Consider the following 19,848-nt stretch of genomic DNA (forward strand, 5'->3'; position numbering starts at 1 on the left):
TCAGTAAGTCTTGATTTCTTGTTGGACAACTTCCAGCAGTAACTGTAGTTTGTGTGTAAGATAATCTGAAAGGGTGGAAAAAAAGGAAGGAAGCTTAGTCCAGAGGAAATCCTGAGATATGGCTGAAAATCAGAACATCAGCACTGATGGCTGGAGCACTTTATGTTGGCAGATCACTGTATCTGTTTCCTTTCTTGCTGTATGTTTTCTTCTATTCAGTGGTTACTGATGCACCTCCATCCAACACCAGATCAAAGGAAAACAAGACTTGTAACAGAAATAACAAATTAAATTCAAACCCGGGCTCTCATGTCTGAAAAAGCATTGTGCCACCATGCCTACAACCGAAGGAAATCTGTACTAGGCACTGCATGGAGTGGAGGTGTACTTCATTTCCATGGCCACATTTGTGCCCAAACCATCCTGGCCTCTTCACCAAGAGGACAGGCCTCTGGCAGCACTCTTCTCCTACCAGTCCTCTCCCCAGCCTTTCAGCTAGTAAGTTTGTGCATGGGGTTACAGTGTCTGCCTGTCTCTCCATCCTAACTTTTCGTCTTGTCGCTCTGTGTCAGACAAATTTGACCCAGACCTAGCGATCCCAAAGACATGATGAAGTTCAGTAGGAACCAGGGATGCGGTGCAAAAGCAATCGTCTCTGTTCCCCCTGTTGGTAGACCTCAGCTTTGTCTTTGTTAAAACAAATTTGGCCATGAAGGCTGTGCATTGGGAAAGACGTTGGAGGAGTGCCAGGGGTCATGATTTAGGTTTCATGAGGTCTGTTGGTCGAGGAGCCATTTGCATTAGAGATGAGCCCTGGGAACAAACCAGCATCCCCACCCCCGAGCCTCTTTAGGTCCACAATACTGGAAGTCAAGTGCATACTTACAAAACAGGTTGCGGCAGCGGTCTGACATCTGCCTGTGAATTATGAGGTAGTAGACTGGAAAACCACTCAAAACCATGGTGAATCCAATGCTAATGCTCACAGGGTCTGAGTAGAAAGACATTGCCACTGTGAAGAGGCAGATGATGGTAAAAGAGACAGGAACAAACAGGGGAACCTGGGGAAAAGAGCACAGAAGACTATCAGGGAAAACTGGTGGCTGTAGCCAATCAGCCTCTGTATGTGCCAACACACACTGTATTCATTTCTCCACCTAAAGAAGATGAGAAGAATCATATCCTGTCCTGCAGAGTGTCTCTGTACAATCAGACTGCAAACAACTGCATCAGCTTCAGAGCCCAGTGTGCCCTGTGAGGTGCATTGCCTCCTATATTCATGTGCACCAAAATTTAAACCTCATTTGCAACTGGAAGCCAAGCAGGGAGAGAAGCCACCCTACACCCCAATGCTCTGTGAATGTCCTGCTCCTGTGCATGCACACACACACCCCCCTACTTGCCACCTAAAAACTGCTGAGGGAAAATCTGAAGCCAAGAAAGTAGTGACACTTTGAATCAAACTGTTCTTTGCTTATAAAACTCACTACTTGTTTTGCCCTTCCTCCAGCTCACCTGAGACTTATAGTGACTAAACCAAGACAAACCAGACTCTATCTCTGTAGTACCTGCACCAAGAACATGAGATTCAGCAACACCATGGTGAAAATCAAAGCAGCACTCAGCACTTCAGGCATACCCTATTGGGTGAGCCAATTCATCAGGGTTATTTGGAGAGCAAATAGGAATACTGCAGTAAATAATAAAACTGTGAAACAATCCCTCTGTCTCTGGATCCAAACTCAGCCAAGTAACTTCTCGCCACGGCTGGTGGAATGAAGGAGCTGCTCTCATCTAGGGTGACAATCTTTAACAGTAATAAAGATTGTATTTTGGATGCTCAACATGCCGAGTTGGAAGAGATCAGTTGCTCTAGGTGTGGCAGGCATCCAGCCATCAAACTTAGGTACTCTTGCTGTCTTTCCAGCCAGAGCATCCCCTGATAGCCATTCCTACATGCCCACAGTCACACTGCACATCTGCTTGAGAGGTGTGCGAGCAGACTGCTCCCTCCTCCTTCCGGTGTTTTCTCACCGTTTTTAACCCAAAATGCCGTAGAGAGTTTAAAGTACCAGCAGAGTCACACGCCTGTCACGCTTCGTTCTCCACCGGGCAGCGGCAGGGGACGGCCCGTGTGCGGCCGCTAGAGCGCAGCACGTGCCCGCGCCAGCTGCCCGCAGCCCTTCCCTCTTGCACAGAACTGACAAAAACGGGGGAAAAGGCGGAGGGAAATCAGCCCAGCTGACCAAAAGGCCAGTATTTCCCTCCCTCGCTCAATCAGCATTTAGGACCCGCTAGAAGTCTGAATCTCTGCTAAAAAAACCAAAACAACCGGGCAAAATCTCAGCATCTGAAAGCAGCAGCAGTGCCACCCACTAATAAACCTCCCCTGAGAAGCTTGGTTTGAAAGAAAAAGCAAAAATGTATTCAGTTTGGTCCTGGAGGAGTACACGAATACAGCCAACCAAGAAACTGGGAAACCTCAAGGTCTCTGCTAAATGCAAAGACTGAGAAGAAAAATTACCCCAAACTTTGCAGGAGGACACGCACAGCTCATGGAGGAGCCCTGGGGGCTGCAGGAAGTGTTTCTGACCCCTGAGCTCCTCACTGCCTGGTGCCAGCAGCTCTGAAGGTCCTCTCTCTTCCCCGGCAGCTTCTGGCTGGAGGCACCATGCAGGGGCGACCAGAGTCAGGAAAAAACTGTGCCCGCCTCAAGCACTGCCCCAGCCTGATACCTTCTGCACATTATCCAGCAGTGGGAAAGGTGCCTGAGTGCAGGAAAGCTGCTCCAGCAACCAGCTCCAGTATCCCCCGCTGACATGAGGAAGATCCCAGCACCCAGCAGCATGAGAAAGGCCACAAAAGGGGCCCACTGCTTTACAATAGGCAGTATTTCTATACCAGCAGATGATTCCTCCCAAGTCAGATTTTCTCCCTGGACCCCTCTGCCCATGCTCCTTTTTCCCCAAGCCTGATACACTCCTGCTTCTCACAGCTAGAGCTGAGACTTACCTACCACTGAAATAACATCCAGGCAAGAGTCCCTCCTTGTAGCCCACAAGAGATGAGTGAGAGCACTGCTTTCTGTACATCTGCCAGCTCCAAGCCTGAAACTTTGTCCCCTGTAGCAAGCAGTCTGGTGACTCCATGTAGAACTGGCTTTATAGGATTTACCACATCTGACTGTTTGGGCACATCAACCAATTTCAGGAGCTCCCCATATGCATTACTAAGCACCAGGGATTGAGACCCCTTGGAGCCTAAAGGGCTACCATGGCCACGTAATGCTGTAATTATTAGCAAATCAAAGAGAGGAATGACAGGCCTGCACATTCTTGGCTGCCAGGTGTGTGCTGTGCATTTACCTTGAAGGGGCTGTGCAGCTCTGGGTGACGGTGGCGATGGACGATGAGCCCGAGGGTGGCTAATCCTATGAAGAGCCATCGGGAAAAGCTGAAGAAGTTCAGTAGATGGTAGATGTCTCCAATGCACACCATGGCAGTGACCAAAGGGAACTGAGCATTGTGAACATGAAATACAGTCATTGAAGCCTTGCTATGGTACTCTGATTAGGAAGGGTAGTACGGATCACCTCCTCCAACTCCCCTGCAACTACTTCACAGCCCCAACATTTTGGAGGTCAGAGAACTTTACAAAACAATGTCACAGACTGAAGGCAAAAGACCTAAAGGCGCTATTCTGTAGTGCTACAGAAAGGAGTGATCATTTCAAGATCAGTACCATCTTTGATGCTTCATGTTCAAGACAGGGCAATTAAAACATGCATGATCCAAAATCCTGCACTGCTTGTACACAGGCTATCTGTAACAACATCTGCTAAGTTTTTAGTAGGTCAGCCAAGCTGCAACAGGCACTGCAGCACAGTTAGGATGGAGCTGGACCACTGCCATAAAAAACCCCCCTGAACAAACCAAAGTATCAGACCAGATTATCTCTACAAATGCTCATTCCTTGCATTTCCACCACACCTGGGAATTTTCAATTTCCAAATAGCAAAAGCCAGGCAGAGGTGTTTTCATAAGGCAATATCAAGCAACACCTGTGGCAGATGGTAGGGACAGTACTTTTAAAAAAGCTGTCTAAGGTTATAAGGCAGGGACTTCAAGACTGTACAGTTGGGTACCACTGCTGGCTCAAGGGGACTTAGTACTTTCCAGCCATTTCCTGTATCCTGCCTTCTTTATTTTACGGGTAGTAATTTAATATCTCAACACCCTTTAAAACTCCTCAGTTTAACCAGTCTTTGCAAGAGAGACAAGACTGCAAACGAACAGAACATGTCACACAGCCAGATCTCCTTACCATTAACATGACAGCAGGAAGGGGTGTATGCCGTCGAATGTGGATCATGGAGAAGAGGGGAGGCCACTGTCCTTCCCTGGAAGCCACAAACAGAGTCCTAGGAAAAAACAGGCAGCCCTGTGCATTAACATCCTACATCCAGACTAGAAATGAGATCAGTCACTGGACTGACTTGAGGTATCAGGGCACCCTCTCTGTTTCCCAGCACAAGTCCACAGTTCTGCCTTTAGCTGCACCTTCATAGAATCATCAAATGTCTTGGGCTGGAACCCATCCCCCCTGCCATGGGCAGGGACAGCTTCCACTTGGGGGCATTTGGAAGAAAACCCCAAGGCTGGGTTCCCATAGCTCTCCCAGGACCAGCTCAGTGCAGTGCAGAGCCCACCATCAGAACCACTGGCAGTGTCTCCTTGGGTGCCTTGTTAGCAGAGACCTTTGGGCACGTCCAAAGTGACCATGAATGATCTCAGGCTGGAAACAGGAGTAAGAAGGTCTCTTGCCATCAGAAAAGTAATTAATCTTTCCAGTGAAAAGGAAATGGAGGGATTACAAACTTCAGTCCTTTACAAGAGAAGCTGTTGAGTTTATGAAAGGAGATTGTGAGTTTTGAAGCCTATATTCTTGTGTGTACATATATAGAAAATACAAAGTGCAATTTCCTCAAATGGCAGATGATTTCCAATCCTCTGGTCAGCTGCTGGAAAATACAGTTTGTCATACTGCCAAAAGGCTAGCTACACACAAGAACAGCTACAAAATGAGAGCAGAGTTCCTTGCTTCCATCCTTCTTTGACTTGTGAAAGAGCAATTAAGGAGAAGACAATCACATCCAATTTTATAAATTTAATATCCACAAACAAACCATGCCAGAGCATCAGCTGGGCTGGAGCAAGGCCCAAAGCAGCTGGGACCCAAGTGTACAACCAGTTTTATTGCTGTCTCTGTGGCTTTGCAGGGGTGTGGCTGGCAGGCAGCCAGGGAGGCCCCATCAGTGTTTATATGGGCTTTCTGCAGTGATTATGTTAATGATGCCAGGATGGGGAAGAGAAGGTCGATACTGGATGCAAAGAACCTCTGTGCTGTGCAGAGACTTCTCATCCTCAAAGAAAACCACTATCTAGAGCAGCTAATGGGAAGGATCATCCACACCTGTATTTAATATAGGACTTCAGGGTAGTGGATCAGATAATTCATTAGCTTTCATGCTATGAAACACTCCTTTCAGATCAACTGATTCTTGCCTTTGCAATCAAAGCTGTGAAGCAGAACCCACCACAGAGTTTGCTCAGCTCCACAGGACCAGCACAACATCCTTCTTCATAAGGTCTGCCCTCCTCTCCAATTTCAAGGCTCCCATAAGGACAGGGACTGTGTCAGACATTGAAGCTGGCAAGTTAATTTTTCCATGGAACAAAGCTTTTCTTATTGCTATAACAAGACTTCTTGAACCTTGACTATTGCTTTAGGGGTAGCCCATCCCAATGACATTTCACGGACTTCAAAGGAAAGTCCTCAAGGGAGAGTTTGCCTAGAGAGCCTCACAACAGAGGGACCCCATGCCCTGCAGCATCACAGCTGAGTGAACCCAGTGAAAGAAGACTCGGTCTCACTGAGCAGCTGCCAACATCAACAAAGCCTTTAGTTCACCAAAAACATTGACATTTCAATTTAAACTGGGGATTTAAACTGAAGGGTAGGGGAGAAGATAAAAATCTTTCTTTGTGACCAGACCTAGATACCAAAGTCTGGACCTGGCCAGAAATAGAAAGACTAGACACTTAGCCAAAAGGGACCATCCTGTAGCTGACAACTTGGGAGTCAAAAGCCTTATTTTTCCCACAAGAGTGGCTAAAATGCCACCATGTGGATGGGTAGTTGCACAGGTTGCCGGTGCTTCCCTCTGATTCAGTAAGCCAAAAGCATAATAGATCCTTAGGGATGTGACCTTGAAAATGTGAAGATTCCTCCATTCATGGTTCCAAAGCAGGACAGTGCAACAAGGACAGGGACCACGGAGATCAGGCTTTTGAAGGCTCGCTGCACAAAGCTCTGGAGGAAGAAAAAACATGACTTGAGGAACATGTGGTGATCTCTAGGTGACATCAGGGTCAAAAAAACCCGAAAACTTCTTCTATTGAAGGAGTGATATGTAAGTCATAAATCTCACCTTTTCTACTGTCATCTGCAGGTTATTTTTCATTATCTTTTAGGCACAACTAGAAGAAGTTACTGTTGCCCAGTAATCAAGAAAAATTACAAAGCAATAAAGCATTTTATAGGAAAATCATCTCTGAAAGACTTGCCATGACCACAGCACAAGCTGGCCACACTGAGGAGATAACAATAGCAATGACAACTCACCACAGCCACAGCAGGAGAAGCCAGAACATCTTGTGTTCCCAGGACTGTGTAATACGAGACATTGGTGAGCATGTACCCCACAATTACCGTGATCACAGACACGATGACAGCCAGGGGGATATTTCTACAAGAAAGGAGAAAACACATACACAAAGAACAAGCTGCTATCCCTCGTTATGCACACTATTACTGCAGATTTTATCTGGTAGTACAATTGATTGCAGTCAGGTGAACCCACAAACATATTCCTCCTGTACTGCACTTGGGAAAGCTGTGCTACCCCCGAGGCTGGTAACCCAGGGCAGCTTCCTCCCAGCCTTACCGTTCAGGTTTGACCAACTCTTCACGCACAAAGCTGGTCTGAAACCTGCACGATGGGAAGAGATGGGGTGAGAGTCTGAGTCATGCTGAGGGCACCTGTCTGCTGCTGTGACGTGCCCTCCCATCGCACCTACCAGCCTGAGTATGCGAACATGCCTGCATAGAAAGCCAGGGGGAGCTTATCCAGAACCAGAGACTGTCGGTCAAAAGCATCCTGGAAGTGTTCGGTGTGGCCTGCAGAGGAGATAAACAACGGAGACAGAGTAGGAAAATGTCAGAGACAGGCTTTCTTCCCTGTAGGATAACATCCCTTGTATCGCTTGCCCAGACCTGGGAGGAGTGTGAGGAGCCAGGTATTCAAATTCATTTCATTGCTTTAATTTCAGTGCTGTTGCTGATACGTTTACTTTCCTACAGCAACATAAAAAAAACCCAACTATACCTTGTCCAGCTACGGGAGGCATTTCAGGAAGGGCAACAACAGTAGCTAGTTGTTTCCAACAGACCTTGCTATGGGAACAGGAGATCATGGAGATGAGAAGATTGACATTGTCCTCTCCTTTCCTCAGGCCCAAAATTAATTTGTTGGATTGACCCCCATGTTTTGTCCCCAGCCCCCTCAGCAGCTGGACGCGCACTCCCCCTTTGATGTGGTGCAGCCAGTGAGGCGGCTAACTCAGTTCTCACTATGCTCCCTCCTGTTTCCTGCTGCTGGAGCACTGACCCCAGCCCTGTGCCGGCCAGAGCATGGGAACCAGGCTGGAGGAGGGGACAGGAGCAGGGAACTGCCAGTCTGACCCACCACCACTCACCCACAGGAAAAGACACAGAGTGCAAAGCAAATAAAATTTTCAAAGTAGAGGTGTCTCAGATATTTACCAAGTCCCCTAATTTTCCTTCCAGTTCTCTGCTTGAAATAATAAACGAAAACATAACAAAAAAAAATCAGAGTCAGGATTTTCTCTAAATAAAAAAAAAAAAAAAAACCACTTAGGGAAGAGACAAATGCTGAATGGCCTCCCATTCAAACACAGTCAAAAGGAGCTGCATTTCCAACATTTTCAAATCCAGGTAACCCAAGGTTCAGTTCCACGCCGATGTTCAATTTTTTATAATAAGGTTTCTTTAAGAGTAAGAGGTGTGAAGCTTGCCTAGTTGTGCTTCACCAGGCAAGGTGTGATATGGCATGGAGCATACAAAGTCAGGCCACTTCTATGGAAGTGCTTCTGCAAGAAGTTCAGTGACGAGATTTGGGCACTTGGGTTTGAAACGCTGGCCCAGCAAGTCTCTGAAATAAGCCTGAGCCAAAGAGAAGGTAATGGCAGAGGAAAGGATAAAAGTACAACCAAAAAAAGCGGCAAAAGGCAGAGGAATTAGGCAAAATTATTCAAAAGCACAAAACTGATTTTTAAGCACAAAAAAAATTCAAATTGAAAACAGGTTTGAAGAAAACTAACCCAAAACATAGGAGTGGGCCTGTTGGGGTACTTTTTTTATGTTCTGAAATGATGGCTGGTAAGTGATGGTGCATGAAAAGGATTTATTGCCTGCAATGCATTAATGAGCAATTTACAGTCCCCCATGAGTCACATTAAATACAACCTGTCATACTGGAGTCTCTTGGTGAATTCTCCCTCCAGATGTCACCTGCACTTATCCTCCCCACCAGGGGACAGGTGCCAGGGCTCCAGATTGTCATTTGAAGGCATTCCTAACAATAATGGCTCAGGATTCCTAGCTGCAGGGCAGTCATTTAGTTCAGAGGCACTGCCAGCCCAAGGGGATCTTTGCATGTTCAAAGGAGCCAGCTCCAGACATCAGAAAGAAACATGAACATGGAGCCCACTGCCTGTGGTGTTTTCTCTGCAGAAGAAGGTAATAGCACAAAGAGGGAGCAGGCTTCATCCCTTGAGTGGGAATGCCTTGGGCTCTTCTATAAACCGAGGCTTGGATTAAAGCCAATACTCTCGTATTGTTCACAGAAGATACTACTGGTAGGGTTTTCCTCTCCCACTCTGCATGTGGGCATGAAATCCTGTACCAAGATCATTGTAAATTCACTAAATTACCACCCATCTCAATCTGGAGGTAAAAAACATTAGCTTAAGCCACAGAAAGGTTAGAGATGCTATTACCAGGGCTCCACTGAGGGCTGGTAACTCATTGCACAGCGTGACTGGCTCAGGGGATGCTGTCATATCCTAAACGTCCATCAAATACGTGCTGCTTTGGAAAGATTTTGAGCCACACTGGAAACAGGCAAGCCTGACTCCAAAGAAAGACCATCTGCAGAGGAAGGCGCCTGTATGACCCCGGGTAGGATCACACATCCTCTGGCACTAAGACCCACTAAATTTTGGAGAAAGCACCACCCAGCCAGGTGCATCAGCGCAGTGCAATGATGCGGCTTGTGCCAGCTACACCGGTCTCAGCTCCCAGCTAATTCATATTGTCATAGGTTAGCAAGCTAAGTCTCAGAAGTGATATTCTTCTTACAGCTTCCTCTGTGACCTCACAGAACCTATCAGCTGGCCAGTTTGAATATGGACAGTTGTTTGAGCCACTTAAAGTTGTGACCGCCTCTGTGATGCACACTTAAGAACAGAAACCCTGAGGCAGAGGCTCTCTCTCGTTTCCGGCACTGGGACAGGTGGCTGTGGGCCCCGTGTGGGGGCCAGCGGGTCCAGCCCAGGCCCTGCTCGGGCCAGGCCGGGCCACGGCCATCCTGGAGCCGATGGGCCCTGTTCCACTCGCAGAACCCCCCCCCCCCCACACACACAGCAGGGCTGTGGGCAGCCGGAGCAGCTGGGCTCCCCCCCTCTCCACTGCGATAAGCCACATTCCAGCCACAAGGCCTAGGTGAGATTAACCTTTTTAGTGCTGTGAAGAGCTAAAAACCTGAGAGAAGAGAAGAGAAAGAGGAGATGCTTAAAGCTGAAATTCTGTTGTAAAGCTATGATATATCAGAGTACCCGTTGTAATTTCAAGAAGATATAGAGGGTGGAGTGTTCAACTCGTGCTTGTTAGCAAAAGCACCTGCGCCGAGATAGGCAGATGCTGACGCAGCTGTAATTTAATGAGAAGTTTGGACAGGGAGAGATGGAAGCGATGAGGACTTTTGCTCCAAATGGGAAAGGAGAAAACCTCAGTTCCTAGAGATGATCCCAGAGATAGTCCTAATGATGAAGATGAGGATGACCCTTTGCTCCCAGGGAAGGAGGAGGGCCTCTGTTCTTAGAGATGAAATGCTCCCAGAGATGGATGAAGAGAACTTTTGTTTCTGAACGGCTCAACCTTGAAATTGTACCCCAAAAACCTTCAAGAGTGGACCCTCGAAAGCAGTTGTGGGAAAAGCTGCAAGTTGGGGGAAGGGACTCACATGCGAGCAGAGAGACTCCTCTTCCTAAATGGACTGAACAAGGTTATTGTGGAAGTGGTAAACAGACTGAACATCTTAAGGGTTGTCTTTTTACGTTGTCAGTGGGAGAAGGGAGGAAGGTGGGGGGAGGAGAAGAGTTCTGAAGGTGTGGTATAATTTTTTTTTCTTCTTTTAAGTCTGTTAATAAACTTCTTCATATTCTTTCAAAGTTGGTGCCTGCTTTGCGTTTCTCCTAATTCTTATCTCACAGCAGATAAACAGTAATGAGTATTTTGGACCAAACGACTACACTAAATCAGTGTTTCCGCCCGGTTACAAACCCAACCCGCTACAACATCCAGCACATGGACAGAGAAAGCTCCTGGCAGCTCAGTGAGCACTGCACTTGTCACTTGGGACCAATAAAAGCCATGACGAGGGGAACAGCCAGCACCTTCCTTCAGCCATGCAGCAACACCTACCCTGGGCCAGCAGCATCATCCCTGGCACGATGATGAGTGCAAGAGCCAGGAGTTTGACAACAGAGAGAGCCGTCTGCAGCCGTGCGCTCCAGGTGACACTCCAGGAATTGAGGGTGAGGACCGTGTCTGGAGAGAAGACCACACTGCTACAGCTGCAGCCTGTGCTCGACACACAGAGGAAAAAATACAGCAGCTCTCCCTGCCCTGGGGATGCTGGGGGAAGGCCGCATCTTTATGCCTTAGAGAGGATGCCTGGGGTGAGAGATGTCAGAAAACATTACAGGTGTGGTCCAGCATACAGTGTTTAAAGAGGGAGCTGAGTTATGTTCCTAAAAGGCAGCAGGAACCTGGTTCCTGCTGGGTGATCCACACCTGCCTGGGAGAAGAGTGTGGAACATCTCAGCAGCCCACTTTGCAGATTCCCTGTGCCAGTCCACACCAGTCTGAAGCAGGCAGGACAGCTTCATGGGCTGGATGCATCAGGGGAGGAGTCCAAAACCTTGAGCCTTACGCCCACAACCCATGTGACTTTTGCACAATTACACATGGAGAGTTTCTGCTCCCACACTTGGCAAAATCCCCCTACCTAGGGCTCCAGCTGGTCAAGAGGGAGGCCCATTCCCCTTCCTGGAAAATACAGTGGCCCAACACCATCACCTTGAATCAGAATATTTTGGGTGGCCAAGGAGGTAAGACAGGACTCCTATCTCACGGTTGTGCCAGGAAAGCCCATAAGTGCTCCTAGTCCAGGGCAGAGAGGCCAGGATGGACAATCCCATAAGTGTTAGTACTTACAGTAGCCCAGGAGAGACACGAGCTTCACCGCGGGCACAGGGGCAGCACAGGGGGCAAAAAATGGCTCCAGCATGTAGCGTCCAAATGCCAAGGAAACCACAGCACTGTTGGCAGGCCTGGATGGGGAGTGTGGGAGGAACCAAGCACAAACTGCTCTGAGGATGGCTGAAAAATGGCATGAGTTAAAACTGCACTAAACTTGGGAAGGGGAGTAAGTTTCCCCACCTGGCTTAATCCTCTTACCCATGCAGATGGTGAATTCCCATTGAGTTTTTCTCATAGGTTTTTCTCAGGAAATGGGTTAAAACCCACATGCTGCAAAATGATTAATTTCCAACTTGAAAGGAAAAGTTGAGATTAATCATACTGAGCAAAGCAGCGTGGTTCATATGTCCTGCTTCATCTCAGCTTACATGAAGGATACAGGTTATTGAGAGGTGAGGACTTCCTTTTTAATGTTAAAAAAAGAAGTAGCTCACAATTTTATAAATTATTTAACTTGGGACTAAGTCAGAAAGTTGTCTCCACTTTCCGAATCTGGAAAATCAAAGAAGTTTCACACTGAAAACAGAAGATCTGAAATAAATCTGGCATCTATTGTCAGTCTCTGAAATACACCACAGCTCTTGGGGGATACCATCTGCCAGGGCAGAAGAGAGCTATTCTTCAAGTACAAAACACATTTAACATTTGTAACTATTTCTACTTTGCATCTTCTTCCTTTTATCACTGAAAAATCTTTTAAAATCATTCAACTTGTTTCTACTCTTTCCTTTATGAACTGCCTGGACTGTTACCTGGCACCATAACTTTAGGTATTTTAAATTATCACTGCATCCAGGAAGAGACAAGCAAACCAAATCTCTTACCTGATAGCAAAAAACTCTGCCCACAGGAATAAGAAGCTTGGCAGAGGCCCTAGTGTCTCCAAAATGTAGATATAATGTCCTCCAGACTTGGTGATTCTTGTTCCAAGCTCTGCATAGCACAAGGCACCTGGAAAAGTTCAGGTAGAAATGTACCAAGCAAATAATCCCATGGATTTTCTCTTTTCTGTGTGATTTTTCAGAGATTGAACAAATCCATTTAAGATAAGTAGCGAATGAGAGGAAGAGAAAGAGATTTTACAGAACTACTTTTCCCTATTTTTGTGTACTACCGTGTTTTGAAGTAAGTTTTGAAGTAATTGGCTTACCTGTCAGGTGGAAAGAAATTGTCTATTTTGTGGTTAACGTTACAACATTTCCATGGAAGCTCTGCAGAAGGGTGTGTCAAAGAAATGCTGCACAGAGCAACAAGAAGTTTCTTTTGAAAAATACCCTGGATTCTTGCTTCTCCTCACAGTTAGACTGGTGAAAGGGTGCTTACAAAGCAGCTACAGCAGCTCAGCCACAAGCCATGGCTGAACTGGTCATTCCAATCATGTTTTTAATCCCAGGCCACATTCTCGTGTTCTTATCTTGCATCTTCACATAAATCCCTTCCCTCCTTTGAATCCAGTTGTGACATGGCCATGCCTCCAAGTCCCATAGCAATCATGCCACATTCAGGTCGTGCAGGATGGTGACAACCTCAATGTTTCCTGCCTCCCTGTTGGAAAATTTGTGCAGAATTCCTGTTCAAAGCATCAAATATAGGCAGACAGCCCATTTCATTTATTCCAGTGGGTCCCTTGAGACATGCATGCCTCAAGCATGCATGTAACTGTGTTGCTGAACTCATGCAATGGACTTGTATATATGCTTCAGTTGAAAGAAAAAAAAAGCATAAAAGAAAGCAGGCCTTTTAAAATACTGCAAAGAAGTGTCAGAGAAATTATATGGGGAGGTCGTCAAGCTGATAAAAGGGAAGAACAAACCAACAAATCCAGCTACAAAATGCAGTAACTTGATAAAGAGGCTCCCAAGGCCCTTCCAGCAGAGTGTATCAAAGGATGCTGCAGAGGGAGAAGCCTTTGCAAGTGCAGAGCTTGGCTATGTGATTAGCACACACATTATCATTTACTGCTCTTCTTGGTTAAAAGAAACACCATGCTCCCATTATATTGTAAGCTTTCCTTTAAGCAGAAGTGTGTAATTCACCAAACGACCTCACAGAGGTTGCAATGTGAAATATTGGTACACGTATACTAAGAGAAAGAACAACTTGTTGCCCTATTAACACTTGAATGCCTCAATTTCTAAACTTGCATGTACATGTCACAGTGTCAGAGTGGTTTTTTTCACATGTAGTATTTCTCCTTTGTTGTTTTTTTCTTTAAGTAAGTTACAACAGAAGAAGAATGTTAAAGTCACACACTGTAATAAGCATCAGATTTCTCTTCTGGGCTGGAAGAACTTGCAGTTGTCCTAATAGCGCCTTTAGAGAGTTTCTGAGGTGGTGATGTTATACAGTTAATGAAAGAAACTAAAAGCCATGTGTTTTATCCACTGTAACTTTTAAGAGCTATGTTATTTCAAAAGAAACAGAATGAAACTGCCATCCAAAAGACAACCTTCGTGAGAAAAGACTGGTATTAAATGACAGAAATCAATCCAACAGTAACACACAGAAAGTGGGGCTGATCTGCTCCATCTCCTGCTCCCAGGCAGCATCAGACATATCCACACCATTTCTGACAGACGCCCAGACACCCACCCCAGGCTGGTGCATACCCTGCAGCTCCGCAGGCATTCCAGTTCAGTGCTTCGCTATTCTCCCCGACAGAAAGGGGATCCCATATGGCACATTGGGACTGTCCCTTCCTGCCCCCTTCACAGTGTCTGTGAAAAGCACAGCACAGCCCTCAGATTCCCTTTTAGGTGCCTACATCTCCTTTCCACCTTACAGAAGGAATCCCCACATTCTCTCCCAGCTTTCCTGGCGGAGACCATGCTGCCTCCATTCACAGTCACTGTCACTCCCTGACTTCTTAAACCTTTGTTGCAGTAGGAACCAGGAATTTTGGGTTTATTCATCTCCCAACTTTCTAAACATAAAAATGTGCAGGCTCCCCTCACTTCCCAGGTGCTTAAGCAAAGGCTGCCAAAGCCCACCACTCACCAAACATGGAGAGGAGCCCACAGGAGAACCAGACGACCAGGGAGAAGCCCACGCTGCCAGAGTTTTTCAGTACTCCTTTGGGGGAAATAAAGATGCCACTGCCAACCATGCTGCCAATGAGCAGCGAGAAAGCCCGCAGCAAGGTTATCTTTTTCCTCAGGAAGATGGCCTCTTCTTTCTTGTCTTTCCCCATGGCTTTTGTCTAATCACAGGGGAAGGTCACGCATTCAGGAGCTACAGTCTCCCAAGTTTCCTCAAGGTTCACCTGTAAGACAAGGAGTTAGGGTTTCGAGGATCTTCTTTTCTGGACAAATTTTTTTTTCAGTAACCTGTTAAGAGCTGTTGAATCTGTTCTCCTCAGCTTCAGGAAGTACCAGCCAAACCACAGGTGCGTAGAACACCCTTGGTATCATCTCTCTCATCAGTACAGCTCCCAAGAGACACTCTAAGTGTTTTCTGCTGCTTCTTCTTCCAGGCACCACATGTTGCATGCCAGCCACACTTCAGGATGATTTCCAGATTTGACTTTGATCAATATCAGATTGCCCAGACTGGAACTGGCCAGCTTAGGGTTAATTTAATGCTACCTAATACAGGGGTACATTGATTTCAGCTCACTGGCAAAAAACAGATTTAAAGTTGCCAACCTAACAATCAAGACCTTGAGAACCTCTGAGGTTAGAAAAACATTAAGCTGCATTAGTTGGTGCACAGAGATGATTTTTTTTGAAGTTCCTATCCATCCTTGCTGAATGAACTAGCCCTGATTGTCTCCCTAGAGCTCCATTTTATCGGTGTTTCTTAATACAGCATCAAGCCTTTTTGCTTTCAAAGTATGGAAGAGTCAGGAATAAGTACTGTTTACAATTGTAAGACAGAACTTAGTCATTACTAACAGACATGTCATTTCTTCTATTAGTATTAAAAAATTCTTGGTAATAGAAGCAGTGAAGTTTTTCCTAGAAAAGAAGGAACTTCAGACACTTCAGGGATCATGAGCTGATCCAGAGTCAGTTCTCGCAAAGTGCAGCAGCCTCTCCCCCTCCTTGTCTCTCCCATCTCTATCACTCCTAAATTGGCAACTTCACCAAGAAACTCACCTTTTGTTTAGGAAGGTAACACGAATTCAGGCCAGTTACTGCAGCCTAATTTGCTGCAGCAAACAGGTCTCTAGTTTTCCTAATAGCCAGGTAGATGTTTTACACTGGTAATTATCCCTGGCAGAGCAGGCAAGACAAGTCTGGAGTAGACAATTTGGCTCTTGTCCGGCCTCCTGCCACACATCCCCAACAATGCTCACACACCCAGCTTCAATGCTTTTTTCATTATTCTAACACAGTAAATTGCATTATGGTGAATATTTGCTCCAGCCCCATGGCTGTATATTATTGCAAAGCTGTGCTTTACATGAGACCCTATTTTATGGGTTTCTTGAATAATTTAGTAATTGCAGTGGTGTGTCCACAAGGAGACAGTGGTCACCTCTAGAAGCAGACCTAAGCAGCCAGAAATTGCTTTCTTGGTAGAGAGATGGTAGAGTTAGATCCCCTAACTTTGAGGGGACCATTCTTGTTACAACTCACCCACAATACTTCTTTGCATGCCCTGTGCAAACTCAGTGTAACCAAGGTCTTTTCTCCCCCATCCCCAGCTCTTTTCCCACCTGGAAGCCGGCAGGAGGAAGCAGGGTTATCACTTTCTCTGCACACATACGACAAGCACATGCAGAAAGCCCTTTCTCCTGCCAGCAGCACGAGCTGGTTTCTCTGAGATTGTGCCAAGCCTGCACAAGCATCTTCTCAATCAAACCAGCTAAGTCTAGTTATTAAACCTCTAATGAGTCCCGGAGGACTCTTTACAGCTCAGATGGGTCACGTCAGCCTCGTCTGGTCCCACAGAGCTGCTCCTCAGAGTCCCAAAACCTCACAGGGCTGCGGGAGACAGCAGCTATGGAAGAGCAGGGAAAGACCCCTGGGAGCCTCCCAACCCCTCAGCTGCAGTTCCCTCAGACACCAATCAATTACCTTAATGTGAAATACCAATATCGTCTGGTATTTCTCAGCTGAAATGAGACCCACACAGCATTCATTTGCAGGCGTGAAGCACAGAGCCTCACCAAACTGAACCCAAACTGAAGAGAGATGCTGTGCACAGCTATGTCTAAAGCACTGTTTGGAGATAATTGAAAGTGCACTTATCTGTTTGGCTGGGTTTTAAACAAAGCAGGTACATTTACAATCCATCAGACTCCCATTTCTTGCTGGGATCCCGAAGCAGCAGAAGACAGCGTCTCTTTGCAGAGTCTGAAATTACACAGAGAGAGCAGGGGAGGAACAAAAAAAAGGAGAGATCAAATCAAATTTACAGGCCAGGTTAATGATCCAAAGTAAACACCAAATTCCGTACTTCTGTCCCCATGCTTTTTTTTTTTTTTTCTAATTTTAATACTACTGCCATGCAAAAGTATGTGGAGATAAAAGAGTCCAGTCCAGTAAATTTTAGAAACATTAAATCTATCAGTACTTGTTCCAGAAGTGGTTGAAGGAGGAGGGGAAAAAGGCGGAAAAGGAAAAAAAACATAAAGAGTAATAGAAAGCTATTGAATAGAACTTCAAAGAGTCACCTAGCAGAGCCTACAGCCCAGAGAGACCATTCCTGCCTGCTCTGCTTTCCAGCAGCTACATTCCAGCACCAGGCACATTAAAATTCAGGGATGTTAATCCTTGTGGCAATGCTTAAGAATATTCACAATGTGCTTAGCACAAAGGAAACAGGCAAAGCTGCTTTTTGTTCGCCCCTTTGACTTAAACGATAGGCTGAAATCCTTCTTGTCCCAAAATGCAATACCTTTACATGAGATAGATCATCAGTCAGCAGGGCTGGAGAAAAACATTACTCAAACCTATTTCACAACTTATCACACATACTGGATCTTTCCTCCCTCATTCTTCATTTACACTGGCTTTATTGTTGATTTGGCGTTTTTTAGCTGTTAATCTTACCTCACAAGCACTGGAGCATGGACAGAGAGGGAGAAGACAGGCACAGAGAGAGAATCATGTCTGTTATTCGTAGTGTTGTCTAGAAGCCCCAGTCAAGAGCAGGACCCACTGTGCTCAGCACAGAGGCAGAGTGGATGTTACTCTGATGAAAAGTTAGTGAGATAAACAAGCAAGCTGGAAAAGGAGAGGAGGGAGACAGCATCATTCTCAGCTGGGGAGCTGAGACCTAGAACAACGAGTGACTTTCCTCCTCCTACCACGCAGGAAGTGGGTGGCATCCCTGGGAAAACAGACAGTACCTCCAGAGTCCCACTTCAATGACCTACCCCCCCAAAAAACACCCCAGCTACTAGGGAATATTCCTAAATATTTACAGCTGTGTTTTCTTTGTGTCCTCAATCAATATCATACAGCCAAGAACAGGTTAACCCCTTCGTTTTCATACTGCAAGAATGCAGGCATCAAGTTATTCCTTGCAGTCTCACTATTTTTTCTTTTTTGATGCCAAAAATGCCATTCCAATTCAATGTCTACCACAAGGCACAGAATCTAACTAAATAAAATCAGCAGTGAATGGGAGCTTTTTTATTCATGCATGAAAGTAACATAAATAAGCTTTAATGAGGCTGATGGTGGTCTGTTCTGGGAACTCAATCAAAATATCTATTTAGGAGACCTGAGAGATGTTTGTTTATAGACCAAAATGAACACGAGAAACAGGCTGAAAGGACAAGAAGTGAAGCTCAACTTCTTTTCAACTTTCTACAGTTGGTTTGCCACCTTGGATAAGAAACCAAAAGGAACAGTAGTTAATAAATCAGGCTCAGGTTTGCAGCCCCAGATGTAGTAATAAATCCATGCAATTGCCTTAGGTGTAAATGTAAAAATAATTTCCATTGGCTTCTTCTACAGAGTTTCACAAATATCATCTTGTGAACTGTCTATCAAAAGACTACTATTTCCTAACATTTCTGTCTTAATGAAAAATTTTTTTTGCCTTGACAGCAAAATTGCTTTTGGCTCAGGTCACAGCACTTCTATAATCTCATATAGGCATTTCCAGGTACCCTTCAGACAAGGGTAACTTCTTCTAGAAAACAGGCTGGTGGTATGGTGAGTCTGGACCTCTTAGTGATATGAGGATGACCTTTCAACTGAGAACTTAAAAGTATTGACTCCACACTTTGGCTAAAAATTGGACTAAACCAAGAGCAAGGTTTTCAAGCAGCTAAATTCCTGTTGGCTTCAGAGTTCCTTCCTACCAGGATTTATATTCTACATCAAGTTTAAAATTCTTCAGGACAACCAGTCTGCCAAAGCAGACGTTACAAATGGAGATGTTTTACAATAGTAGTGCTGATGGATTTTCACAGGATGCACCGATTGTATAATGTCATCTCATTTTTCCAGGCATCCGATTATAACGCGCCATTCAAACTGCCACAAGGAACTTGCACTTCTGTGTATCCAGAACTGATTTCCCATTAATGTTGTTGTGCAGGAGCATTGGTCCTTTCATGAGTATTTCTTCCTCACACGTTGCCAGTGACACGCCAAACACAAATCTGGAGAGATGCACACCTGATTAAAAAAGACTCCAGTCTTCTTCTACAGCACCAGCTCTTAAAGACTCTCAGAAGAGTGCATTGGCATCCCTGTGTGATGAACTAACACGATTCCTCTTTCTTACAAGCAGGAGCAGGGAATACCCAAAGCATTTGCCCCCCAGCCCATCAGATCCAAAGGAGCAACAACACCCAGAGCACCAGGCACTGGAGCACAGGAACCCTAGGCAAAGAAGAAAACAAAACACTTAACAAGACACTGTCTCACATAGCTGTTCTTCCTGAGGCCAACATCTTGGCTCTACATTATCTCTAGTGGGGCACAGTGCAGGGAAGTGTCCTCAGAGCTTTGTTCTTTTGTAGACAGTCCTCCAAGAAGCAAGCTGTTTTCACTCTCCAGATCAGACCTCCTCCCTGGAACAAGACAATTTGTCCTATTTGAAACTGTTTTCTTAGCTGCGTAAGACAGAACAAAAACAAAAATAAATCTAAACATTTCTAGCAGAAGACACCCAACAGAGAAGTCTAATGTTGTAGCAAAGTGCAGCCAAACTCCCCAAATGAGAATTCTTCTCAAGCACTTCAAATTAAAAAAAAAA

General features: G+C 45.6%; 1 protein-coding gene across 1 annotated transcript; it reads right to left on the bottom strand.

Moving 5' to 3' along the window:
• LOC309571921 (cystine/glutamate transporter-like) lies at positions 1–16,914 on the bottom strand (the record flags this gene model as incomplete). The annotated part of the gene is given in 14 exon segments (XM_082279831.1): positions 1–65; positions 887–1,061; positions 3,366–3,515; positions 4,324–4,420; positions 6,269–6,372; positions 6,685–6,808; positions 7,007–7,051; positions 7,140–7,239; positions 10,846–10,971; positions 11,641–11,756; positions 12,510–12,636; positions 14,683–14,884; positions 14,888–14,947; positions 16,879–16,914. Coding segments are annotated over 14 exon segments (1,527 nt in total).
• Between the last annotated feature and the right edge of the window lie 2,934 nt (positions 16,915–19,848).

This window comes from Coloeus monedula, assembly GCF_965178545.1.
Source record: "Coloeus monedula genome assembly, chromosome: 4".
Lineage (NCBI taxonomy): Eukaryota > Metazoa > Chordata > Aves > Passeriformes > Corvidae > Coloeus > Coloeus monedula.